We start from the raw sequence: 24,255 nt of genomic DNA, 5'->3' as shown, positions 1-24,255 counted from the left end.
TGGAATTCAGAGACCAGCTCAACACTAATGCATCCCCTACTTTTCCTAAAATCAGCCTTGGGGTTCTTTACAGTAGGCCCTAGCATTTTATTTATTTATTTATTTATTTTCTAGAATAACATTTTAAAATCAGAAGTACAGCAGACAGTTCACTGTTTGTTTTATGTAGGATACTGAAGAAGCACTTATGATGATTCTAAGAGACAGTCACATCCTCAACCACAAACAGAACCTGGACTGGAATTGGGTTCTCATTGGGACTATTCTAAAGGTTGGTTCTAACAGAAATATTGGGGGGGGGGGGGTACATATTGGTATTGTTACTGTGTAAATGTTGCAGTTGTTAGTAGGATACTTTTAAAACATAAAATAAGTGTAAATGTGGCTGCTAGGTAATGTGTTTACCTGTTTCTCTCTTTTCAACAGTGGCCAAATGTTAACCTTCGAAATAACAAAGATGAGCACATGCACAAGTAAGAACTTGCCTTTCAAATCTTTCCGATCCACAGCCATATCTGTTTGTTGTCTGTGTATGTTATGAATTTCCAGGCGAAGTGTACATTGAGAAGCTAATTGATGAAAAATAGTATAAATTACCCTTTTTATACAATCAGGCTACACTTTATTATTATGGGTGTGCTGATACTCATATTTGTATTCATATTTGTACTCATAATTGCTTTAAGGTGTATATCTGCAGTATTTTTCGTTGTCAGTTCAAGGCCTCAGTATGGCAGTACAGCAGTAAAAATGTCAGTGCCTGGATGAGAGGAAAATTTGCTTCCAACCAGCTTTTAAAAAACAGTGTGGAAATTAATTGCCATTGATTGGTACTTACTTGTAAAGGTGATGGAAGGATAGCTTTTCTTCTTTTGAAATCAACACAATAATGAATGGATTTATTTAATACCTGCCAGTAAATACTTCTTAAAGGCAATTATGAGTATGAATGTCAGCACCCCCCCATTTATTTTATGTAAGACATGGCACAAGTCAGCAGTATACATATGGTTGACAGATGGACAAACTGAGGTATTCATCTACTAGCCCTGATGTGAAAGGCATGCAAAGTTACATTTTACTTTTCTGGCAATGTTTTGAGTGAAACCTATCTTTGTCCAAATAATGTAAGGGGGTCGGGTATAGTGTCCTCATCCGTCCTCAGCCTAGTGACTCATAGATTAAGATTGTTTGTTTAATGTTCATATGGTTTGCATCACAGGTTTGTGCGACGATTGCTGTATTTTTACAAACCAAGCAGTAAACTGTACGCCAATCTGGAATTGGATCACAGTAAAGCCAAACAGCTGACAGTGGTGGGATGCCAGTTTATTGAGTTCCTGCTAGAATCTGATGAGGTAAGGTCTTTCCCAAAATAACTGAATATTGTTGAACTGTGAACTGAACTATGAACACTTAAAGCTTAACACTTCATATCTTGATGTTAGTATTACTGATTCCAGTTAGTGATGGTGTAACTGGATTGATATTTGTTCTGATTTATTCTTTTAAGATTTTGTAATCGTATTTAATTTAATTTAATTCAATTTACCCATTGATCTGAGCTGATTAATGAATGCGGGGGTGCTTTTTATCATCAGGAAAGCCTAATTTAATTTTGTATGTGGTCTGTATTCTCTATTTCTGCTTACGTCATTATTTACCATGCTTACTAACTAATCCAGATAGGATAAGCATTTTAAAATTCCTCAAGGGTAATCGTGGGAACTTATGTAGGGAAGACGTCTTTTCAATAGCAGTTTTTGCTTGAATAATTTACAAGCTTGGCAAAAAATGATCTTGGCAGAATAACAAGAGAAAATCATACAGAACACATTCAAGAGGATATTAAACAGGTTAGAAATGTATGTAAGGAATATGTATGCGATATATAAAGAATCCATTTAAAGTGCAGTGTACTTTCCCTGTTCCGATAGTCTCTTTTCTACAGTCAGTGTTCCGATTTGTTTCCCATAGGACGGCCAAGCATACCTGGAAGATTTAGTGAAGGATATTGTCCAGTGGCTCACCTCCTCATCAGGGATGAAGCCTGATCGCAGCCTCCAGAACAATGGGCTACTCAACACCCTTAGCCAGCACTACTTCCTCTTCTTAGGAACTCTTTCCTCTCACCCTCATGGAGTCAAAATGCTAGAAAAATGTAGCGTCTTTCAGTGGTAAGCAATTAAACAATGACTCCTACTCTTCCTCCTCCTCCTCCTACTACTAAATACTGGTCAACTAAAACATGTTCAGATACAATGCTTAGTTGTGTCAGGGTTAAACAGCTGTGTCTTTTTATTTATTTTTGTGTTTTGTAGTCTGCTTAATTTTTGCTCTCTGAAGAACCAGGACCACTTGTTAAAACTGACAGTTTCTACATTAGACTATAGTCGAGATGGACTATCCAGAGTCATCCTTTCTAAAATCTTAACAGCAGCTGCAGATGTAAGTATTGTTTCTTAGTACTACAGTATTGCAGTATCTTCAAGGATAAGCCCCCTGAGATGCAGCTTTAAGACCCATTTATTTAAACCCAGATAAAAACATGTTCTGCAGTAAATGTGTGTTACACTGCACACTAGCTAGTCGTCATTCTTGTCCATCTTCCTTATCTTTTGAAACAGTGCTTCTGGTGTTTCTTTATCTTTTGCTGTGTTTTCATTTCTTGCTGTGTTTTATCTATAGAACTGCAGGCTGTATGCCACAAAGCACCTAAGGGTACTACTGCGTGCCAATGTGGAATTCTTCAGCAACTGGGGGATGGAACTACTGGTGACACAGTTGCACGATAAAAACAAAACCATCTCCATGGAGTCGCTTGATATCCTGGATGAGGCTTGTGAGGACAAGGTATGAGAAATGTGGCTTAAAATTGCCATAAAGATGATAGACAGTAGTGTATATACCTTACCTTTGTAAATGTGGTTTAGATTGCAGTATTCCAGGATTACAGATACACTTGGATGCACAAAGTGCTTCATGGATCTTATGCAAGGTTATGTGTTTTTTTTTCTAAGTAGTGTTATCAGCTGTAACTAGTTCGGCACTAGTTCTAAGGAAAACCTCAAACCTAGGTGACAAATAGATTTTTTTTATTTCTTTTGGTGTTCAATGAATATGCTTTGGAAAAGTTTTGTTTTTACAATCGTCTTTATCTTTATAGGCCAATCTTCACGCACTAATTCAAATGAAGCCAGCCCTGTCTCATCTGGGAGACAAGGGAGTACTTCTGCTTTTACGGTAAGGTTTGCAAATGGATTAGCATGTCTTATTGACCTATGGATTGTTCTCTACCTAGACCCAAATCAACAAAACATGGTAACTCAAATGTCGCAGCAGTTCTTCTATAATGTGCACATAAATTGAACATTGTGTTTCAGATAAAATGTGTTGTATTGAGACCTTTTACATTTTAAATATATTGTTACAATGCCTTATGAAAGCAGCTGTCCCTTTACACTAGTAAAAGTTATAAGATGGTATGTATATGATAGATCTAAATATGTACTGGAGTTTGCGTGACCATGCGCATGTTGTTATACGTGACTTGTAGTTAAGGTGATTAGTAATAGGCTGAATGATATAACATTGTAATGTCCTTTTATTTTAGATTTCTTTCCATTCCAAAGGGCTTTTCCTACTTGAATGAAAGGGGATATGTCACCAAACAGCTGGAGAAATGGCAAAAGGTACTGATTTTTATGTATTTTTTTTTTTTTTTTTATCATGAGAGTAGCTGTTATTTACATTATGCTGATATGTGGACTTGGATTTCACCAAGATAAAATGCGATAGTAGTGGTGGGGACCAACTAAAACATAGCTTTGCTGTAATATATGAGACTTCAGTGCTTTTCCTCCACCAAGTACCATGGATTTCCCATTGGCCCAGTGTTGATGGCTGAAGTGTAATACTGGCTCCAGGGATCAGGCTATTTGCGGCCTCCCTAATGCTTCAGCATGGGTGGGGCACTTCCTGTCTTTGGTGTTTCATCAACCTATCTCACAACACCTCGTGAAGGCTCGACAGTGATGCTGGCATCCTCTCCATTCCCAACCCTGCCCAGCCCAGTCCCAGGTGAATCTTGGTTCCAATAACCTTTCCTGTTGGTTGCTATCCTGGATGGAGGAATGTCGTTCTCTGTGTGCCAGCTATTGCTGGTATAGCGGCGAGTTGTTGATCTTATTGCGCTGTTTTTCCAGTGCTAATGCTAAACATCGCAGAGCCACCTTACATCCTGTGAGAATGTTCTTCAGGGTAGCTGTTGATAAACAAAAAGGACATGCAGGGTTCTCCCCTACCTACACATTAAGGTTCTGCAGTGATGGAAGAAAATTATATGTGGACCTGATCAGGAAGCTGATCCTCCTCTGTTCCATTGTTCACAGGCATCACCAGCCAATCTTATGCTGTTCCACATTCTCCCATCTCATCCATTCTCCTATTTTTACACTTCAGTAACTACCAACTTCCTCCTTTCAGCTGAAGCTGCTCTGTGCCTCTTGGGGGAGCAGAACTGAGACCATTGCCTCCTCTTCCCTGTTGAACTTGCCCCATGATATCACTGACAAAGGGCAACCTTTGTATCTTCCACCGCGTCCCTTTGCTGCCCACTTTCTTCCAGTTATCGCTACGGGTGCCACCTCCCAAGACTTTTTACAGGCTTTTCTGACACTGTTGGAATGGGCTCACCATTAATATATAACACTGTATTCACTACTTTGCATTTCATGATGGAGATGCTCTTCGACTTGGCGGGCATGAACTGCATACGTGTCCATCTAATGTTATCTGGAGTTTGCCAAGTAACCAATTAGTGGAGGCTACTGTTGTAGTCATGTCTTCCATGTATGCTCTAAGTGGTGGCAGCCGCATGCCAGAAATCAGTCATTCTCCTCCCACTAAATATTTTGAGACCCTAATAATGACATTCATTGCCATGGAGAAGGCCAGTGGAGAAATTGTATAACCTGCCATGATTCCAACTCTGGAGTTTGAAAAACAAAACTGCAAGTCCTGAAGTAGGCTTTCAATAACCATGTTATAGTACTGAAGAACTCAAATGCAGCCCAAAGGAGCTAATGTGGCAGTGAACCATATGCATTAGCTAAATCCAGGAATGTTACATGGAGGTCGTTCTTTTTTGCAGACTGAATCTGTTTCCAGATCACATTGACTTGTTCCAAGCATCCTGAAAAGCCTAATATACCAGCTTTCTGTATGGAGGTGTCAATCGTGTAGTTCTTCAAAAGATAAATTGACAACATTTGTGCCACAATGCTGAAGAATATCTTACCCTCCGCATTTAACAGGGACATTTCTATTTGGGGATAAAGACCCCTCCTGCTCTGCACCATGCCCTTGGGACTGCCTATGTTACCCGCACTACCTTCATCAACCTTCATCAAGATTCTTAGTACCCCAGGCGCATGGTATGGTACACCATTGGACCCAGGTGATGATGACGCCCTTGCTTTATTCACAGCTTGCTCCACCTTCTTCCACTTTGGAGCAGAGTCCTCCATGTGGTATTCTGGTGGATTAATAGGTGGAATACTCTTCAGCTGTCATCTTCACGTTTTGTACAGATGAAAAATATCATAGCATTATGTTTTTGTGTCATAAGTGAATGTATTCTTATATTTATCACAACAGCAAAGTCAAGCAGTTATTTTATAGAATTAACTCATCATAGAAGAAAGGTAATTCATTTAATATGCACATACTGAACTTGATTAATAAGAGACACTTTAGAGTATTCTACAATAGTTGTATACAGTTCTCTGTAGACCTGTGTGTTTCACATCTGTTAGTGGACATTGATGGAGTTAACTTGTATGTCTTACAGGAGTACAATTTGAAATATGTTGACCTAATTGAAGAGCAACTTAATGAAGCGCTTACTACATACAGGAAGCCTGTTGATGGAGACAACTATGTCCGCAGGAGCAACCAAAGGTGAGTTCAGTTTCTCTGATGACAAGGAAAATATTGTGTGTACTTCTGGTGTAATACTGTGTCTGTTTTTCTCCTCTAGTCTTTTACTATGTATTTTATGTGTAAAAATGTGGTTTAAAACTCTCAATAGCAGATTCTAGGTAAAACATAAAAGAATGCATCAACTTCTAGTTTCTCCATCAGGGTAACACTGGTTTTAAGTGTGATATTTTTATTTTATTTTATTTATTTTTTTTGTAATTGTATTTATACCTTTCTCATTGTAGGTTACAGAGGCCAAATGTCTATCTTCCAATACACTTATATGGTCAATTGGTCCATGACAAAACAGGCTGTTGTCTCTTAGAGGCTCAGGTAAGGGGGTTACAGAAAACATTTCTATGTAACCAGTGATTCCTAATGCCTCTGAGTTGCAAACAAGAAAAAAATGCATGCTAGGATATTTTATGTACACACTTTCTTTCAAGTGGATTTACTAAACCAGGACACTTGTGGAACTTTGTGTTGAACACACTTACAGTAATATGTAAAGCAGTCATAAAGACTAAAGGGAAAAAGAGTAGGAGTACTTCCTTGAATTCAATTAATTGTATTTTATAATATTGTTACTAAGATTAAAACCAGATAATATCTCTTGATTAGATATAAATGCATCTTAACCACATCTACTAAGTGTCCTTAATATTGTATAATAGATTATTGTATCATTAGTGCCTGATCTTTTCGTTTATTTTTCAAATCTCTACCTTCCTTTTTAAATGTCAATTAGTAGTTGTTAAGATGTCTCTGCATCCTAATAAAGAGAAAACTACAAATTAAAAGACTGGGTTTAAGATTATTTTTCTCTTTGCTACAAATCAAACAGATTTTAAATGATGGACTTGCTATCAGTGTACACTCCATACTGGGTATTTTATGCTGAAAAGAAAATCTGTCAGGACAACTGTGTTAAACGAGTAAAAATAAAAGCACAACGATAAACTAGGCAACTACAATAATGAAATGTAATTAGTATCAGCGATGAGCAATTAACATAATTTGTCACATCTGTTTGAAATAAAAATTAAGCGAAAGAGAATTGTTTTGTAATTAACAGCTTTTTCTGAGTTCAATTAGGAAAAAGAATAACTCAAAATAAGTTTAAAGGGACATCATGTGGTCAAAAATAAAACCTGAAAACTTCAAGCCCTATGTATCATATTGAACTGCATTTCTTTCCTTTTTATCTTTTTAGAGTGTTGTCCCAGATCTGAGCTACACTGTTCGCTCTCCAATGTTGGACAAGTGGGAAGGTGTAAAACAGCTAAAAGCAGCTCTGTGGGCCTTGGTAAGATATAAACCCCCATGCAAATACTTAAACTAGTTTTCTTCCACGATTAGATACATAAAATGTTTTATATACGATAATCTTGTTTTGTATCCTTATATTCTCGTCTCTTTGACAATCCCTGTTTTCTTGTCTTGACACAAACAACATATGGAACATGGATATCGCTTTTAAAATCATTGTTAATAATTACTTACTGACTAATTATTTTCAGGGTAACATTGGCTCATCAAACTGGGGTCTGAATCTACTTCAGGAGGAGAATGTTATCCCAGACATTATTGCCCTGGCTCAGCACTGTGAGGTTCTCTCAATAAGAGGGTAAGGATTTCTATCTTGAGAACGTATTTGTACCCCCCTTAAAACTAGTAATAAATTCTACAGCCTTGCACTTCACATATGGTTTGTAATGTAGGACGTTATTACTCAAAAGCTGCTCTGAATAGATAGTTAACAGCGCTTTCAAAGACATATCAGCTGTATGAAAACTTAAATCATTTTATTTTCCAATTGATTTATAACAGTTCAAAAGTATTCGATTTTTGGGGCTCCCGAGTGGCGCATCCAGTAAAGGCGCTTCACATGGAGTGCAGGATGCGCTCTATAGTCTGGACATCGTGAGTTCGAGTCCAGGCTATTCCACAGCCGACCGTGGACAGGAGCTCCTAGGGGGCGGCGCACAATTGGCCGAGCGTCGCCCGGGGGGGGGGGGGGGGAGGGTTAGGTCGGCCAGGGTGTCCACGGCTCACCGAGCACCAGCGACCCCTGTAGTCTGGCCGGACGCCTGCGGGCTTGCCTGTAAGCTGCCTGAGAGCGTTGTCCTCCGACGCTGTAGCTCTTGGGTGGCTGCATGGTGAGTCCGCAGTGTGAAAAAAAGCGGTCGGCTGACGACACACTCTTCAGAGGACAGCATGTTTTAGTCTTCGCCCTCCCGAGTCAGCAGAGGGGTGTGCGGTGAGCCTAGGACACCCCGGCCGACCTAACCCTCCCTCCTCCCCCCCTGGGCGGCAAAGGAATAGCCCGGACTCAAACTCACGATGTCCAGACTTTAGGGCACATCCTACACTCCATGAGGAGCACCTTTAATGGATGCGCCACTCGGGAGCACCCGTTTGCTTATATTTTGTCTTAGTATGCTAATCCTTTGTTTTATTTCAAGTGGTGCAAACTTTGTATTGGAGCAAATGCTGTTTTGGTTTTGAATGGGTTTGAATGAATGAGCATCAGCAAGGTCTCTCCCAGGCAGAAATTTCAAGGCAGACAGGGGTTTCCAGATGTGCTGTCCAAGCTCTTTTGAAGAAGCACAAAGAAACGGGCAACGTTGAGGACCGTAGACGCAGTGGGCGGCTAAGGAAACTTACTGCAGCAGATGAAAGACACATCATGCTTACTTCCCTTCGCAATCGGAAGATGTCCAGCAGTGGGACCCTGGTACACCCATCTAGTGTCCGGAGAAGTCTGGTCAGAAGTGGCCTTCATGGAAGACTTGCGGCCAAAAAGCCATACCTCCGACGTGGAAACAAGGCCAAGCGACTCAACTATGCACGAAAACACAGGAACTGGGGTGCAGAAAAATGGCAGCAGGTGCTCTGGACTGATGAGTCAAAATTTGAAATATTTGGCTGTAGCAGAAGGCAGTTCGTTCGCCGAAGGGCTGGAGAGCGGTACACGAATGAGTGTCTGCAGGCAACAGTGAAGCATGGTGGAGGTTCCTTGCAAGTTTGGGGCTGCATTTCTGCAAATGGAGTTGGGGATTTGGTCAGAATTAATGGTCTCCTCAATGCTGAGAAGTACAGGCAGATACTTATCCATCATGCAATACCATCAGGGAGGCATCTGATTGGCCCCAAATTTATTCTGCAGCATGACAACGACCCCAAACATACAGCGAAAGTCATTAAGAACTATCTTCAGCGTAAAGAAGAACAAGGTGTCCTGGAAGTGATGGTATGGCCCCCACAGAGCCCCGATCTCAACATCATCGAGTCTGTCTGGGATTACATGAAGAGAGAGAAGCAACTGAGGCCGCCTAAATCCAGAGAAGAACTGTGGTTAGTTCTCCAAGATGTTTGGGCCAACCTATCTGCCGAGTTCCTTCAAAAACTGTGTGCAAGTGTACCTAGAAGAATTGATGCTGTTTTGAAGGCAAAGGGTGATCACACCAAATATTGATTTGATGTAGATGTTTTTTCTGTTCACTCACTTTGCATTTTGTTAATTGATAAATATAAACTATTAACATGTCTATTTTTGAAAGCATTCTTACTTGACAGCATTTTTTCACACCTGCCTAAAACTTTTGCACAGTACTGTGTGTGTATATATATATATATGTATATATATGTATATATATATATATATATATATATATATATATATATATATATATATATATATATATATATATATTTTAATTTATCTTATTGTATTTTTATAGAGGGCATGGGCAGTATTTTACTGTAAATAAGTAGTTAAAGAGTGGGGGACTGTACGTTACCATGTAACCACATAATGCATGTAATCAAATATAGCAACAGAACTATTTGGAAAAGTGACAGTAATTTTGGTTGCAACTGCCAATATAAAGTGTTCCTCACATGGAAGAACTTGGCTTAAGTGTTTAATCTTTTTTTATTTTTGTTTGTTTTAATTATTTCTTAGAACCTGTCTGTATGTCATTGGTCTGATCTCTAAAACTAAACAAGGCTGTGACATCTTGAAGCAGCACAGCTGGGATGCAGTCCGACACAGCCGCAGGCATCCATGGCCGGTGGTTCCTGATGACATGGAGCAACTCTGCAGTGAGCTTTTGTCCATACCAAGCACACTTAGTCTAAATTCAGAATCCGCCAGCTCCCGACACAACAGCGAGAATGAATCCACACAGCCTAGTAAGCACCTTGACTATTATTATTATTATTATTATTATTATTATTATTTTGTTATTATTTTGTTTATTTAGCAGACGCCTTTATCCAAGGCGACTTAGAGACTAGGGTGTGTGAACTATGCATCAGCTGCAGAGTCACTTAGAATTACGTCTCACCCGAAAGAGCACAAGGAGGTCAAGTGACTTGCTCAGGATCACACAATGAGTCTGTGGCTGAGGTGGCATTTGAACCGGGGACCTCCTGGTTACAAGCCCTTTTCTTTAACCACTGGACCACACTGCCTGCCTAATAGCTGCTATCTCCAGCAGTGACAGGATGTCCCCTTGTTTTAATATTAATACTATTTTCATCCAAGAGACATGGGTGTTCACTTTACTGTTTTTGTTTAGGTCACGGGGGTTTACCCATAAATCATTTAAAATCTATTATGTCCAGTCTTCTAATGTTAACTTGCACCTTTGCAAAGCAAGAATTACTACCAAAATCATACTGGCTGTTGTTGAATCTTACATAACTACCAAAATTGGGCGAGACTGCAAGGTGATGTGTTTTCTTATTTCAGGTATGTATATTTTGGATGATGACAAGTGTGACAGTATGGATCTCACAGAGGATCAGCCAATTTACATGAGACCCAAACCTCTGAAGGACCGCAGCCCTTTCACCATCCTCGCCTCCACACGTTTTGTCAGAAGCCGGTTCCTCAACTCCCTTACACTGCCCAGCAAGAAGCTGCGCAGCAGTAGTGACCCCAAGGGAGGGAAGGTGCCGGTGGAACCAAAGCCTGGTATGAGGCGTAATCGTACCGTTACAGAGCCTTCCAGTTTCACACAAGGGGACTTCTTCTTCACTCCAGTTTTTAACGGGAGCCGCAGCCCAAATAGCCCCACAGTGAGCTTAAAAACCTCTTTTGTAGGAAGCAAAACGTCCGAGGACAGGGGTAGCACCCCAAGCATCGGAGAGCCTGACCTTAAGCTTCCAAAGTGTCTGGGGAGTGAGAACTATAGAGAACACACCAGCAGGGAGAGGCTAGTGGGGGATGGCTCCACCAGCACTCAGTTTAAAAGCCGCAGCCAAAGCTTTAACACGGACACCACCACCAGTGGCATTAGTTCAATGAGCTCTAGCCCTTCACGAGAGACAGTGGGTGGGGTGGTGGATACAACAGCTATTGACACTGACTGTGTGAGCCTAAACACAGTGGTGAGTACCAAAACTGTAAAGACCCTCCACTCTCTTACTCCCCAGTCTAACCACCTGCCTCTGTCAAAGTCAAACTCTGTGTCCCTGGTGCCCCCTGGTTCCTCACACACCCTTCCTAGAAGGGCCCAGTCCTTGAAGGCTCCATCGGTTACTACAATAAAGAACCAAGCTGACTACAATTTCATGTACACAAGGGATGCCTTTGGCTATGCCACACTGAAGCGTCTGCAGCAACAACGGATGCACGCCTCTCTTTCCCATTCAGAGGCCCTGGCATCTCCAGCAAAGGATGTTCTTTTTACAGACACCATCACCATGAAAACTGGGAGTTTGGACTCTAGGCTGACTTCTCGCAGGTAACGTACAATGTGTACTTTGTTGTGGTGTTCCCTTATTTCCACCTACAATTTGAAGTAGTATTATGCTAATTTTACAGTAATAGAGGAAGATGTGTTTCTCATCCTTCCCATTTTAAACACAAGGTTAGTGTTAAGGGTAGGATGGATAGTGAGATATTTTCAGTTCTTCTCTCCTCAGATGCTGAGGAAGTTGTAAAAGCTGGTAGGCTTTGTAAGGAGTAGCCAAAATCACAGCATGCGACACGGTGCTGCTGATACGCAAAACTGGCTACTCTGAGATCAAATTATGTAGGCTTTGTGCTAAAGAGATTAGTTTGCATACTGTATTCATACTCTATTGTTAGCAGGTGCCATTGCTGGTGTTCTAAACTCCACAATTCTAAGATAAAACTGTCCTCGGTAGCACAGGCATGTTGGGGCTGGGCAAAGCGGGACGGGCGGGTGGTGTCCCATCATAAACTTATTCTACCAGCTATTGTTTTATTCTATCCTAATAACCAGTAATGTTAATTTGAGATAATGGCAGACTAAATGTAATTTTCCAGCTACCTTTTTTTTTTTTTTTTGTATTTTCAACGTTGCAAGAAAAATACTTGACATTTGCATTAGTCATACAGGTAGGTAAAATTCTATCCAATACAATAACCAGACTTAATCTACTACTAATAATGCAAATACAGTAGAACCTCTTTATTAAGAACATCCCCTGTATAACCAATTAGTCAGTGATTTTAATAAAACAAACCTCTGTAATGTAAAACCTGGGTAATCAGAACTGTTTTTGGTGGTCCCTTCAGGTTCTCACTAAAGAGGTTTGACTGTACTTCTCATTATGGCACAGAAGTGAACCAGCGACGATCACCAAGAAATCTCCTCCCGCGGTGCGTTGCTCCTTTGTGGATTGTTTGTGCTTTTAACTTAGCAAAACTTGTTTTAGGCAAGTTTCACTGGAAAAAGCCCTCCGGTGCATCCCTGTTCCAGGAGTTTATCCGCAGCGGAGCAACATCCAGTGTAAAGCAATCCATTTGTTTTGCATAGAAAATAGGGAAGTTATCGTAGATTATAGATGCTGATATGAACTTGCTTTTAAAAGACTGAAAGAGTCGTTGTAAAGTGATACACTATATGAACGCTTGTGTAGAAAACTGCAGTTTTAGTGTTAGAAGCTGCCTAACGTGATTGTGGCATAGAAAATGTTTTTCTCTCTGTGACATTGTTCTCTGATAAACATTCTAATGCATGCATTTTTTACTCCTGTGTAGGTTTATGAAAGCCCTAAGCTTTGCGTCACTGGATAAAGAAGACTTACTAAGTCCGATCAATCAAAATACACTGCAGCGCTCCTCCTCTGTGCGTTCAATGGTCTCTAATGCCACCTATGGTTGCTCTGATGATTACATTGGCTTAGCACTTCCTATGGATATCAATGAAATGTTTCAGGTACCAACATCAGCTTGCTCACAAACTGCAGCCTTTTCTTGATATTTATATATACCCTTCAGTCACTCTGTGCACAATTTTACCATGTTAAGTTTCCTATCTATGTAACTATTTTATAATTGGGGCTTCTGATTTTGAACACAAGGTTTGATTAGATGTGTGTTTACAATGTTACAGGTAAAAGAAACTCCATACTTTCAACAGAGGACAAGCCCTCCTGCTGAAGAGCGCTTGGCAAATTTCTTCTTTGGTGATTCAGATGGTAAAACCGATGAGTTCTGTTGTGTTACAAAATCATTAAAAGCATTTATTATTATTATTATTATTATTATTATTATTATTATGTATTTCTTAGCAGACGCCCTTATCCAGGGTGACTTACAATTGTTACAAGTTATCACATTATTTTTACATACAATTACACATTTATACAGTTGGGTTTTTACTGGAGCAATCTAGGTAAAGTACCTTGCTCAAGGGTACAGCAGCAGTGTCCCCCACCTGGGATTGAATCTACGACCCTCCGGTCAAAGGTCCAGAGCCTTAACCTCTACTCCACACTGCTATATATGCTGTCCTATAACATTGACAGCAAAGTCTAAAGACAGGTGTTTCAGATCATTTATTGACAAGACGTACAGTACTGTGCAAAAGTTTTAGGCAGGTGTGAATAAATGCTGTAAAGTAAGAATGCTTTCAAAAATAGACATGTTAATAGTTTATATTTATCAATTAACAAAATGCAAAGTGAGTGAACAGAAGAAACATCTACATCAAATCAATATTTGGTGTGACCACCCTTTGCCTTCAAAACAGCATCAATTCTTCTAGGTACACTTGGATAAGTATCTGCCTGTACTACTCAGCATTGAGGAGACCATTAATTCTGACCAAATCCCCAACTCCATTTGCAGAAATGCAGCCCCAAACTTGCAAGGAACCTCCACCATGCTTCACTGTTGCCTGCAGACACTCATTCGTGTACCGCTCTCCAGCCCTTCGACGAACAAACTGCCTTCTGCTACAGCCAAATATTTCAAATTTTGACTCATCAGTCCAGAGCACCTGCTGCCATTTTTCTGCACCCCAGTTCCTGTGTTTTCGTGCATAGTTGAGTCGCTTGGCCTTGTTTCCTCATCGGAGGTATGGCTTTTTGGCCGCAAGTCTTCCATGAAGGCCACTTCTGACCAGACTTCTCCAGACAGTAGATGGGTGTACCAGGGTCCCACTGTTTTCTGCCAATTCTGAGCTGATGGCACTGCTGGACATCTTCCGATTGCGAAGGGAAGTAAGCATGATGTGTCTTTCATCTGCTGCAGTAAGTTTCCTTGGCCGACCACTGCGTCTACTGTCCTCAACGTTGCCCGTTTCTTTGTGCTTCTTCAAAAGAGCTTGGACAGCACATCTGGAAACCCCTGTCTGCCTTGAAATTTCTGCCTGGGATAGACCTTGCTGATGCAGTATAACTACCTTGTGTCTTGTTGCTGTGCTCAGTCTTGCCATGGTGTATGACTTTTGACAATAAACTGTCTTCAGCAACCTCACCTTGTTAGCTGAGTTTGGCTATTCCTCACCCAGTTTTATTCCTCCTACACAGCTGTTTCTGTTTCAGTTAATGATTGTGTTTCAACCTACATATTGAATTGATGATCATTAGCACCTGTTTGGTATAATTGTTTAATCATACACCTGACTATATGCCTACAAAATCCCTGACTTTGTGCAAGTGTACCTAGAAGAATTGATGCTGTTTTGAAGGCAAAGGGTGGTCACACCAAATATGGATTTGATTTAGATTTTTCTTCTGTTCACTTACTTTGCATTTAGTTAATTGATAAATATAATCTATTAACATGTCTATTTTTGAAAGCATTCTTACTTTACAGCATTTTTTCACACCTGCCTAAAACTTTTGCACAGTACTGTATTTGTAAATGTTTGTCTCAAGAACAAGTTAAAAAAAATAAATGCCTCTCGGTGTATAACTAAGTGTATAACTAAGTGGTGTTTTTGTTTTGTTTTCTAACTTAAAAGACTATGCAAGTAAGCTCCATTCTTAAGTGTGCTATGCTGTTAATGTGGTAATATATAATCATGTTTCAGCCTCTGGGGATTCTATGCGAAACCCTGTACTGGTACTGAGGCAGCAGATCAGTATTACAGAGCTTATGAACAGTCGCTCTGACCCAACACATCTGTTGGATAACACAGAGGACACAGGACTGCAGGAGCACACAGATGAAAATTGCCTTTACTGTGTTGGCGTCCAGGTACTGGGCTGTCAGACCAATAACCAGATCAACTCTACTTTAATCCGCACAGGTAATTGGTTTGTCTTGTAGGGGCAGCAGATTAGTTTTGGACTTGTCAAATTAAGAACCAAATAAAAATCATACTGTCCAGGACAACCCATTGAGGGGCTTCGTGTTTACAAGGGATCCTGCAGGACAACACACAATTCGATTTTCTGTTGAAAAGCTGATAGAATGCAAGTTACTAAGTTGGCCAAATCCATTACCATGGAGAATACATTACAGCAATAGATTGAGATAACTTTCCGAAAACAACCTGGAACAAGGTAGATTGTCAGATAAAACCAAGGTCTACAAGCAGTTTCAGTGTTTTTTGACATAAAATGTTACCGACTTAGGAACTTGTGATCAGTGTGGCCATCTATTAACTTTAAATTAACTCTGTATTTTTTGTCTGGAATCTTCATACCTTGTAATTCCACAAATACAATTTTTGCTTTGTGTGTGTTTACTCTTTAGTCTCAATGTTTAAAAAGTTGGAGTCCTAAATTGTGCCCTGATTTTTTTTAACAATAATTACTTTATCACATACAGTGTGTTTCATTCCTTTTTTGTGGTGTTCAATATTTTTTTGCTTTTGCTTTAGATTTCCGTGACATTCCATATTCAAACTGGTGTGGGCAGACCATTCACAATCACCTGGAGGTGACACCACAGTCCACATTCTCTGGAGTTTCAGGATGTAGTGATGCAGTATCCCAGGGCTCAGCAAGCAGCACACAGAGTATAGAGCTTGTACTTGGTAAAGGTAAAGAAAATAATACATTATTTGTTACTCCAAACTAATTTTGCAGTCAGATTATTATTATTATTATTATTATTATTATTATTATTATTGTAGTATGTGGTGAATGTCACATTCTAACTATAATGATGCACTCAACACATAGCTTAGAACAGACAGAAAATCCTTTATTATATTGCACACACTCACTACAATTTTTACCATTGGATTTCTCCAGACTCTCTCTGGTAACACCCAGTGCCCCCTAGGTTATATTTAGTAGTATTGCAATTCCTCCTATCCTTGGTGAACAGTAATTTTCCATGAACTACTTTGTTCACTGACGGTGGTGGCGCGAGACCTGTGTATAATAAGATTGCCTGTGTATAAAAAGATTAATTTTTAAAAACAAACTCTACCAACAGTACATGAAAGCAACACAACAGTCAATACCAAAACAAATGGCGTGCAGATTTAAGGTTTTATCTGCAGAAGACAGGGAGAAATTTATGGAAGAGCAACATAAAAATTATCCAACTCCACCCTCCAAAAGAACCAAGTGAATTTTCTACTCTGGTTCCTAGTAATAATGGAAGTAGTCCCCCACCCCCCTCAAAATTAAAAATAAAAAAATAAAAAATGATTATATATATATATATATATATATATATATATATATATATATATATATATATATATATACACACATATATATATATATATATATATATATATATATAAAAAAATGAAGTTTTTAAAATGAATTGTCGAAAAATAAACTTGTTTTATAATTTCTAGTGTCTGTTATGTCACCCTGTACTGTATCAAATATGCACCTACACTGTACAAGTAAGGCTGTAATTCTATCTCGGATTTCTGGTGGTAAGCGCTCTTTTGGTTCATTTCACCAGATACCCTCGTTTTTCGAATTCTAGCCTTGTATGGGTGTACATTATTATTTTATGTATTTTTGTATTTGTTTTAATAAAGGAGGAAAGTCCATCCCTGAGGATGCCCCTGCATGCCGCGTGCTGCTGCGCAAAGAAGTCTTACGCTTGGTTGTCAATCTGAGCAGCTCGGTGGGAACCAAGGGACATGAAACTGGTCTCCTCACGTAAGAGATGGGTTTTAATCAAAGTTTATTAAAATGAGTGATTGCCATCATCTGATGACAAGATCAGTGTCTTTTGAAGTACTTAAATGCTAAAATAAATGAACTATCCTTACATGTCCAGTTACTGTCTATGCCAGTGGTTTTCAAACTTTTTAGGCCCTGTACCCCTTTCCAAAAAATCTAGTCTACCACGTACCCCCATCTGAGAGAGTCATAATGTACCTATGAAAACAGAAAAAATATATATATTTTAAAATGCTTACCTACCAGTGTGATGGATGTGCCTGCTTTGTATCACAGATTTCAGTAAAACTACACCCTGATTAGTAAACAATGCAGCCCATACACAAGGGTATGTTATTCTGTATGAACGAATGGGACTTCAAGTTACAAATAAATTTAAGCGGGTCATTAAAAAAATAAATAAGCCTCAATTTGCTGGCTCAGAAGGCACACAGGGAAGGAGGAGGGGCTAGAGTTCAGTCCATTACTGTTCATGAGAAAACTGCTGTTAAACTAATTAAATAAAATAAAATTAAAACAAAAAATGCTATGTAAAATTATTTCAAAATCCACACTTAAGCATTGCAAGTAAAGATAAGTCGTGTCGCTCCAGCTACAGCGCAGTGATTTCACTAAGTAGGGCGCACAGCTGCCTGCTCAAATCAGTAATACTGTTATTTAAAAACATAAACTTAGATAAAACACATTGAACTGATTAAACTACTAACACTGAACATTTAAAGTAAACGTTCCTAGTAAATACTACACATTTTTAAAAGAAGCAACATCATACATTTTTTTTTTTTTTTTTCTTTTTAGACTGCAGAACCACCGCCCTGCTATTTAAATATGTAATTTAGCCATGTGAGCTCAACGCTCACTCACTGTCAGCAGCCGGTTGGGTGTTTATAGTTAACCTCGCCCAACAGAAAGGAAATGTACACCAGTACGGCTGTGGTTTTATTTGAAAGGAGATTCAACATTGTTAATTCGATTGCTAAGTGGCAAAGTACTACAATGTGGTAAAAAAAATAAAATAAAATCTGTTGTCCACCATTACAGGATTTTTCTCGCATACCCCCTGAGGAGTGCTCAAGTACGCATACCCTAGTTTGAAAACCGCTGGTCTATGCACATGCATTGTATGTTGCATAAAACTAACATGTAATTGTTGGTATTCCAACAAAATCTGAATAATAACAATAATTATGGAAAGCAATATATTAGTTGAAATTACATATTCTTTCAGTACATGTCTGCTTTTTAAGGAAGGTATTTATTGTCTGTAAACTGTAATGGTGTTGGACTAGTTCATTAGATAGATAATATCTAGAAGCATTCCTCCCCCTCTCACAGGATGTTAATGGTTCAAGTAATCTTGGTTTATATCCACTATTCTTGTCCTGAGGTTTCAGTTTTTATAAAGCTAAAACTTCCATGCCCCAGTTCTGTTTTTAAAAATGTTCCTGATTTCTACTTTCTTAGGCCTGGATTATTGTTTGATTTAGTATGTGAAACAGGACAGTATTACAGGCTAGAAATCTTGAGTTTTTTTGCTGAAAAATCAGGTAATGGTATGTGCCTTTACCACCACCGTCTTTTTCTTTCTTTTTTTTCAGAATTAAGGAAAAGTTTCCTTATGCTTTTGATGACATTTGTCTGTACTCTGAAGTTTCACACCTGCTTGCACACTGTATGTTTCGTCTGCTATCCCGACGGTTTATTCAAGAGCTCTTTCAGGATGTCCAGTTCACTCCGGTAATTTTTTATTTTTTTTTTAAACTAAAAACTGCTCACCTAACTACACAATACATTATTATTTTTACATTTTAAAACAAGAATTATAATTTCTACATTTTGAGTACATTGGTTACACTTTTATACAATACATTTTATAGTTCCAACTACTATGGTAGTTTTCTATAAAGCCTATTCTAATAAATGTTACATTTTTAATACATTTTTGTAGCTGATAGGACTTTAAGAGAACTATTACTCTGGAGCTGACACAAATATTTTTTCTTTGTGGCAGATGTATGAGGAAGCTGAGACCATCTTAGCCACACCACCACAGCAAGTAGCAGTAGATGCCCCCATCTGAGTTCTGATCCATCCTTCTGTCTTCTCACGCATTCTTTTACTCACAAAACCCATGTCAACTAGCGAATAGCCACACCCGCAGACAAAGGAGTGTCTCTTTCCTGTCCGATACCCTTCGGCAGAGAACCGGTCAACTAAAGAAGACAAGCTCTTGAACAAAATAGGGATTTAACTCCTGTTAACCCATAGAGTGACTTTTTGTTTGTCACCACGGTTACCAAATGCTGAAGCAGATTATCAGATATGAACTGAGCACTGAACATATAAAATTAATCTTTACCTAAATATGTTAATAGGGATTTGGAAAAGAAATTCTATATTTTCAGTAAGAAATGGTTAAAACATATTTTTAATTCTATTTCTTTTTGATCTGTAACACTACTGTGTGGTTTTTAGTCATCTCATAAGAAAAAGGCAGAACTATCCAAGGTCTGGGTAATTATTTACAAACTATATAACAGTTGTAAAAATAATATTGACTATTTTGAGTAAAACATTTTCAGGCTTTCCAAAGTTTCTGATCAAGGAAGAAAAACCCAGAACATATATGTGTTTTCACTACATTTTCATTCTTACCACTTTTTTTTTTTTTTGGTTTTTCAAAGTTGCAATACAATTTAATGAATTGTTGTAAATGGTGTAATTATAATTTAAGTATTTTATAAAGTGCAACACGGTAGATTATGGCATACATGAATCTAGGCAAGTGACCAGAAACATCAAGGACTGCTTATGTTTCTCAAAAGGAATCTAGATTCAGTGCATTTACTGCTGTTGTCTGGAAACTTAATGGACTGCAGTAAAAAGCAAAATGTACCAAATTCTGAAGCAACAGTATTTTGTACACAGCAGTGTACTTTAGTTCCTGATCTGATTTGCAGCCTATGCAATGCATAACTTTGCTTTGTAACTGAACAGCTTTGTCTTTGCCACTGCAGACACATTAAGAATTGTATTTAATAAGTGCCAATTTGCAACACATAGTGTTCTATGGGTACAGGAAGATTCAAAACAGAATTGTGTCAAGAAATCTCCATTCAACACCAAAAAACAAACATCCAGTTTCAGGAGCAAGCAATCCCTGCAATTTGAGTAATTGTATACATTTTTCTGTACTGTAATCATGTCTAGTACCTTCACAGTTGTAAATGTTATCGTATGCATAACAAAAACATTTATGTTGTCAGGACAACTTTTTTTTTTTTTTCACCAAAACATAACCATTAAATGTTTGAGGTAACGACAACTGCTTAAACCTGTAAACCATTTCAGTATCTTAGCATGTTACCAGCTGCAATATTGCCTTGTTTATTTATTTATAGAAAAGGCAAATACATTATTGTTCTATTGCAATGCCAGGGGCTTAATATATTTTTAAACATTTGTCATAAAAAATATCATGTTTAAAAACTGCTATGCAACATACCCCTTAACTGCAATGGTAGAGAAAATATATTGCTTTATAAATGGGTATTTTTACAGGAATCCTTTTTGGCTGGACCACGTACTTAATATTATTCTGCAGTACCAAGGGAGCTTTAAATCTTTTGCATTTGTGTCAGTAACTGGTTTATTATTTTAGAGAGCAGAATTAATAATCTAATTTATTTAATAAATTGCAGATTCATTTACAGGTACTTTCTGCAGTTTAGAGTGTCTAAACTCTGTGTTTGTCATCATGCACTGCCTACAAAGACCTCAGTCAATCATAGCATGCTGGGCTACTTCTACTGGTTACCACCAGAAACATTCACAAAGTTATTAGTTCTTAAATAGTAATTGTACAGGAATGCTTATGTCTTTTTGGCATCTTTTTTTTTTTTTTTTATTTGGGAAAACTTTTTTTCTAAGCAGTATACAATATAACTTGTAAAACTGTATTCATTTTAGTATGGTTGCAATTGTAAATGTATGAGTAATTAAATATGAACAAATCTATTTTTGACTGCAGAAACTTTGATAGAGCAATGTGATTTTTTTTTCCCCAAATGTTGGTTATAATGTGAAACATTGGTTGAGAGATGGCTAGCCAGTTAACTGGTTTTGAGTTGATAGTTCACTAATGCTTCCATATCTTCCTGTGTAATGTGTCCTGATGGTCTAAGCTTAATGTTCGCGTCTAGTGAAGGGTCACATTTTTTATTTAACTTATTCCTCTCAAGGATTTCAGAAAAGCAGTCCAAGGTACAATGAAGGTTAAATGGGAATGAGTGAGAATTCCATAAGCAACGATGGTAAAACCTGGTTTTTCGTTTCTTTTTTTTTTTTATCGTTGCATGGATGAATGCATTACATGTCAGGGATCTTTTTTGTGGAATGTTCAGAGGTCCAGGTATTAAGAGTAAAACTGAAATAGTGGCACACTCATTCACTCACACGCTCACTCACGCAGATGTACATTATATTACGGAGCTGAAGGGGATAATACTGTATATATAAAGTGCATGCTCCCTGTGCAGGTAATCCATACAAAGGCCATAGACCCAACAATTTAATTTCACTGCAACAGTACTCTCCCTTCACTAAAAATGATCTCTGTATTTTGTATTTTATTCAAGTTGTTTTGCAAGTTTTCTATCGAATGTATCCTTTTCATTTACATCTTTTGAAAACTTTTATAATTCAGAATATCACAGCATGCTCAAATTGCACGACTTGGCTAATTTACTTTTTAAATTACACTATTTAACTTAAAATGCATAAACAAGTTATGCCAAAAAGATTATATAATTTGATATTGTAAGTAAAATAAGAAAGATTTTCATGACAATTATATTGAAATAAATGTTTGAATTGTTTTAATTTTTTTTTTCACTATCCATATGTAGAATTATGGGATAATTTAAATGTTGAATACTTGGCCAGATTAAGGCTTGATAGCCAAACGCCATTTTCCTTTTTTTTTTTTTTTTTTTTTTAAAGAAATAAGCTGCTACATATTTGGATGTTCTAGTGTTTGTAGGTCACTGAAAGAATGTTGATCTGATTTATATTGTATACCTGTATCATAGAAAAGAAGAAAGAAAAAAAATATTTATATTTTTTCCTTGAAAATAATTATTTCATGAAGCTGTGTATAATTTAAAGAGGCTTTTCCAAGTATGGTTATGCCCAAATTGTTGTTCCTTTGTATAGTGTGTACAGTAAATGTCTTTTGGTATTATAAGCCTCATGAAGCATACAATCTTATCGAAGGGATACATTGTAAATAAAATATACATAAACTGTTTTGTTTTTTTTGGTTACTTTCCTTTTTATTTATTCTTTAAGGCGGTACAGTCATTGAAGTATTCAGGTACATTCTTTCAAATGTTGATTGGATTTTGGCCTCCCCCTCCCCCCTCCCCCCAACTGGACTATGCAAAACATTTTAACAGGCCATTGTGGACACAACTAAAAAACATGAGGGGTACTGAGATCGGGGAAAAATATGCATAGTCAATTATTTTTCTTTCTTAGATTCCACAATCTCAATTTTGCAGTATGTGCAGTCCCCTGACTCTGTAGACTGAACTGTGTTGCTGGTCTGTGGGAACACATCTGCAAACCAATCACACCAAAAACAAACCCAAACAAATCCCATCAAGTATTTACTAGACTAATCCTGCAACTATTCAAGAGCCAGACAAGAGCTTTTAACCTCCCTGGCATGGGTCAGAAGCCAGAACAGTACATGATGCATGAGTCTCATGCACTACAGTTGCACATGTATTCTTTTGAACAGGACAAGAATTACCTCAAAGATGCTGCTACCCACTGAAGGGTTCTGATATTTCCTGATGTAGATGAAGAACAAATTAGCAAACCCAGTTTCTTTAATCTGAAAGACAGAATTGTTTAAAACCATTCATCATTACATCAAGATTACTGTACTTTTTTTTCCCCAAAGATGTGTGGCGCCTATCACCAGTTTCCTATTTCATGCCTTTTTTTTGGTATGAAATTGATTTAAAATCTTCATGAGGTGACAGCAACTGGGGTCCAGGGGCTAGGTTCGTTATAATGAAGGGTATCATAGCGAGGGTGTACTGTAGTATTATTATTATTGTTATTTTAAATCAACATGACTAAATGCATTGACATGTTTTGAAAACAAACAGTAGAGGGCAAGACTTACATTCTCCTGTATTGCCAGGCACACATTACCACAATCAGTGCTTCAAGAACTGGGACCAGAAACACCATGCCCAGTTTAAACAGGAGACCTGCTGAAAAAAAAAACAAAAAACACAGGCATGGTCTTTGTCACATAAGCCACAGCACACAGCTGGAAGAGTTATACATTATTCCCTATTTAGTATGAAATGTAACCATTACCTCAGGCGTATTTATCCTTTAATACCGTCTAATCTGAACAGATCTATTAAAGCTGCACGCAGTGCCTGTGACGCAGTTGTGCCCACCCCCAAGGCCATAAAAGGTCTGCTGACACAAATATCATCATTTTACACCGCCTGAGAGGGCGATCTACAGACAGATAAGTACCCTACTTATATCTGATCTTATCGCTTGTGTTTTTTTCACTTATTCCGATTAATTACGTGCTTATAGTAATTACTACTTACACGTATTGTGCACTCGGCTTTGGTTTTTCGTTAAGTCCAAAATGGCTCTGCCGCCCCTTCCGCGGGATCGTCGGCTATTGTGTTTCTCTTAAGCTGCTAGCTTCGGTTGAAGCTTAAAAATAAAAAAAAAATTTTTTTGTTATAAAAATTGTGCATCGTACCATGGGTAGCGTGCACCGTGCAGTTGATACCATGCCGTGCATTGTGCACCGTACTGTACTGTGTTAACACCATAGAGTGTACAGTACTGTAACTA

General features: G+C 38.2%; 1 protein-coding gene across 3 annotated transcripts in view; it reads left to right on the top strand.

Annotated features, from left to right (window-relative positions):
* LOC117409354 (rapamycin-insensitive companion of mTOR-like) overlaps nt 1–22,675 on the top strand; it is a 78,133-nt gene extending 55,458 nt beyond the window's left edge. Inside the window, exons 9-30 of one of the 3 annotated variants that reach the window (XM_034015277.3) lie at nt 170–271; nt 427–473; nt 1,223–1,358; nt 1,978–2,177; nt 2,322–2,448; nt 2,689–2,853; nt 3,167–3,243; nt 3,614–3,692; nt 5,852–5,961; nt 6,228–6,315; nt 7,196–7,288; nt 7,503–7,609; nt 9,950–10,179; nt 10,742–11,738; nt 12,539–12,622; nt 13,004–13,181; nt 13,359–13,443; nt 15,285–15,503; nt 16,080–16,241; nt 17,208–17,331; nt 18,954–19,092; nt 19,367–22,675. In XM_034015277.3, the coding sequence (XP_033871168.3) occupies nt 170–271; nt 427–473; nt 1,223–1,358; nt 1,978–2,177; nt 2,322–2,448; nt 2,689–2,853; nt 3,167–3,243; nt 3,614–3,692; nt 5,852–5,961; nt 6,228–6,315; nt 7,196–7,288; nt 7,503–7,609; nt 9,950–10,179; nt 10,742–11,738; nt 12,539–12,622; nt 13,004–13,181; nt 13,359–13,443; nt 15,285–15,503; nt 16,080–16,241; nt 17,208–17,331; nt 18,954–19,092; nt 19,367–19,435 (3,618 nt within the window). In that variant the 3' untranslated portion in view covers nt 19,436–22,675. The remainder of the gene's footprint in view (nt 1–169; nt 272–426; nt 474–1,222; nt 1,359–1,977; nt 2,178–2,321; nt 2,449–2,688; nt 2,854–3,166; nt 3,244–3,613; nt 3,693–5,851; nt 5,962–6,227; nt 6,316–7,195; nt 7,289–7,502; nt 7,610–9,949; nt 10,180–10,741; nt 11,739–12,538; nt 12,623–13,003; nt 13,182–13,358; nt 13,444–15,284; nt 15,504–16,079; nt 16,242–17,207; nt 17,332–18,953; nt 19,093–19,366) is intronic. The other 2 variants (XM_034015275.3, XM_034015276.3) reach the window with 2 other exon arrangements.
* The last annotated feature ends 1,580 nt before the right edge of the window (nt 22,676–24,255 follow it).

This window comes from Acipenser ruthenus, chromosome 2 (assembly GCF_902713425.1).
Source record: "Acipenser ruthenus chromosome 2, fAciRut3.2 maternal haplotype, whole genome shotgun sequence".
Lineage (NCBI taxonomy): Eukaryota > Metazoa > Chordata > Actinopteri > Acipenseriformes > Acipenseridae > Acipenser > Acipenser ruthenus.
Note: the sequence above shows the minus strand (reverse complement) of the source record. Positions and strands in the feature narration are given on the sequence as shown.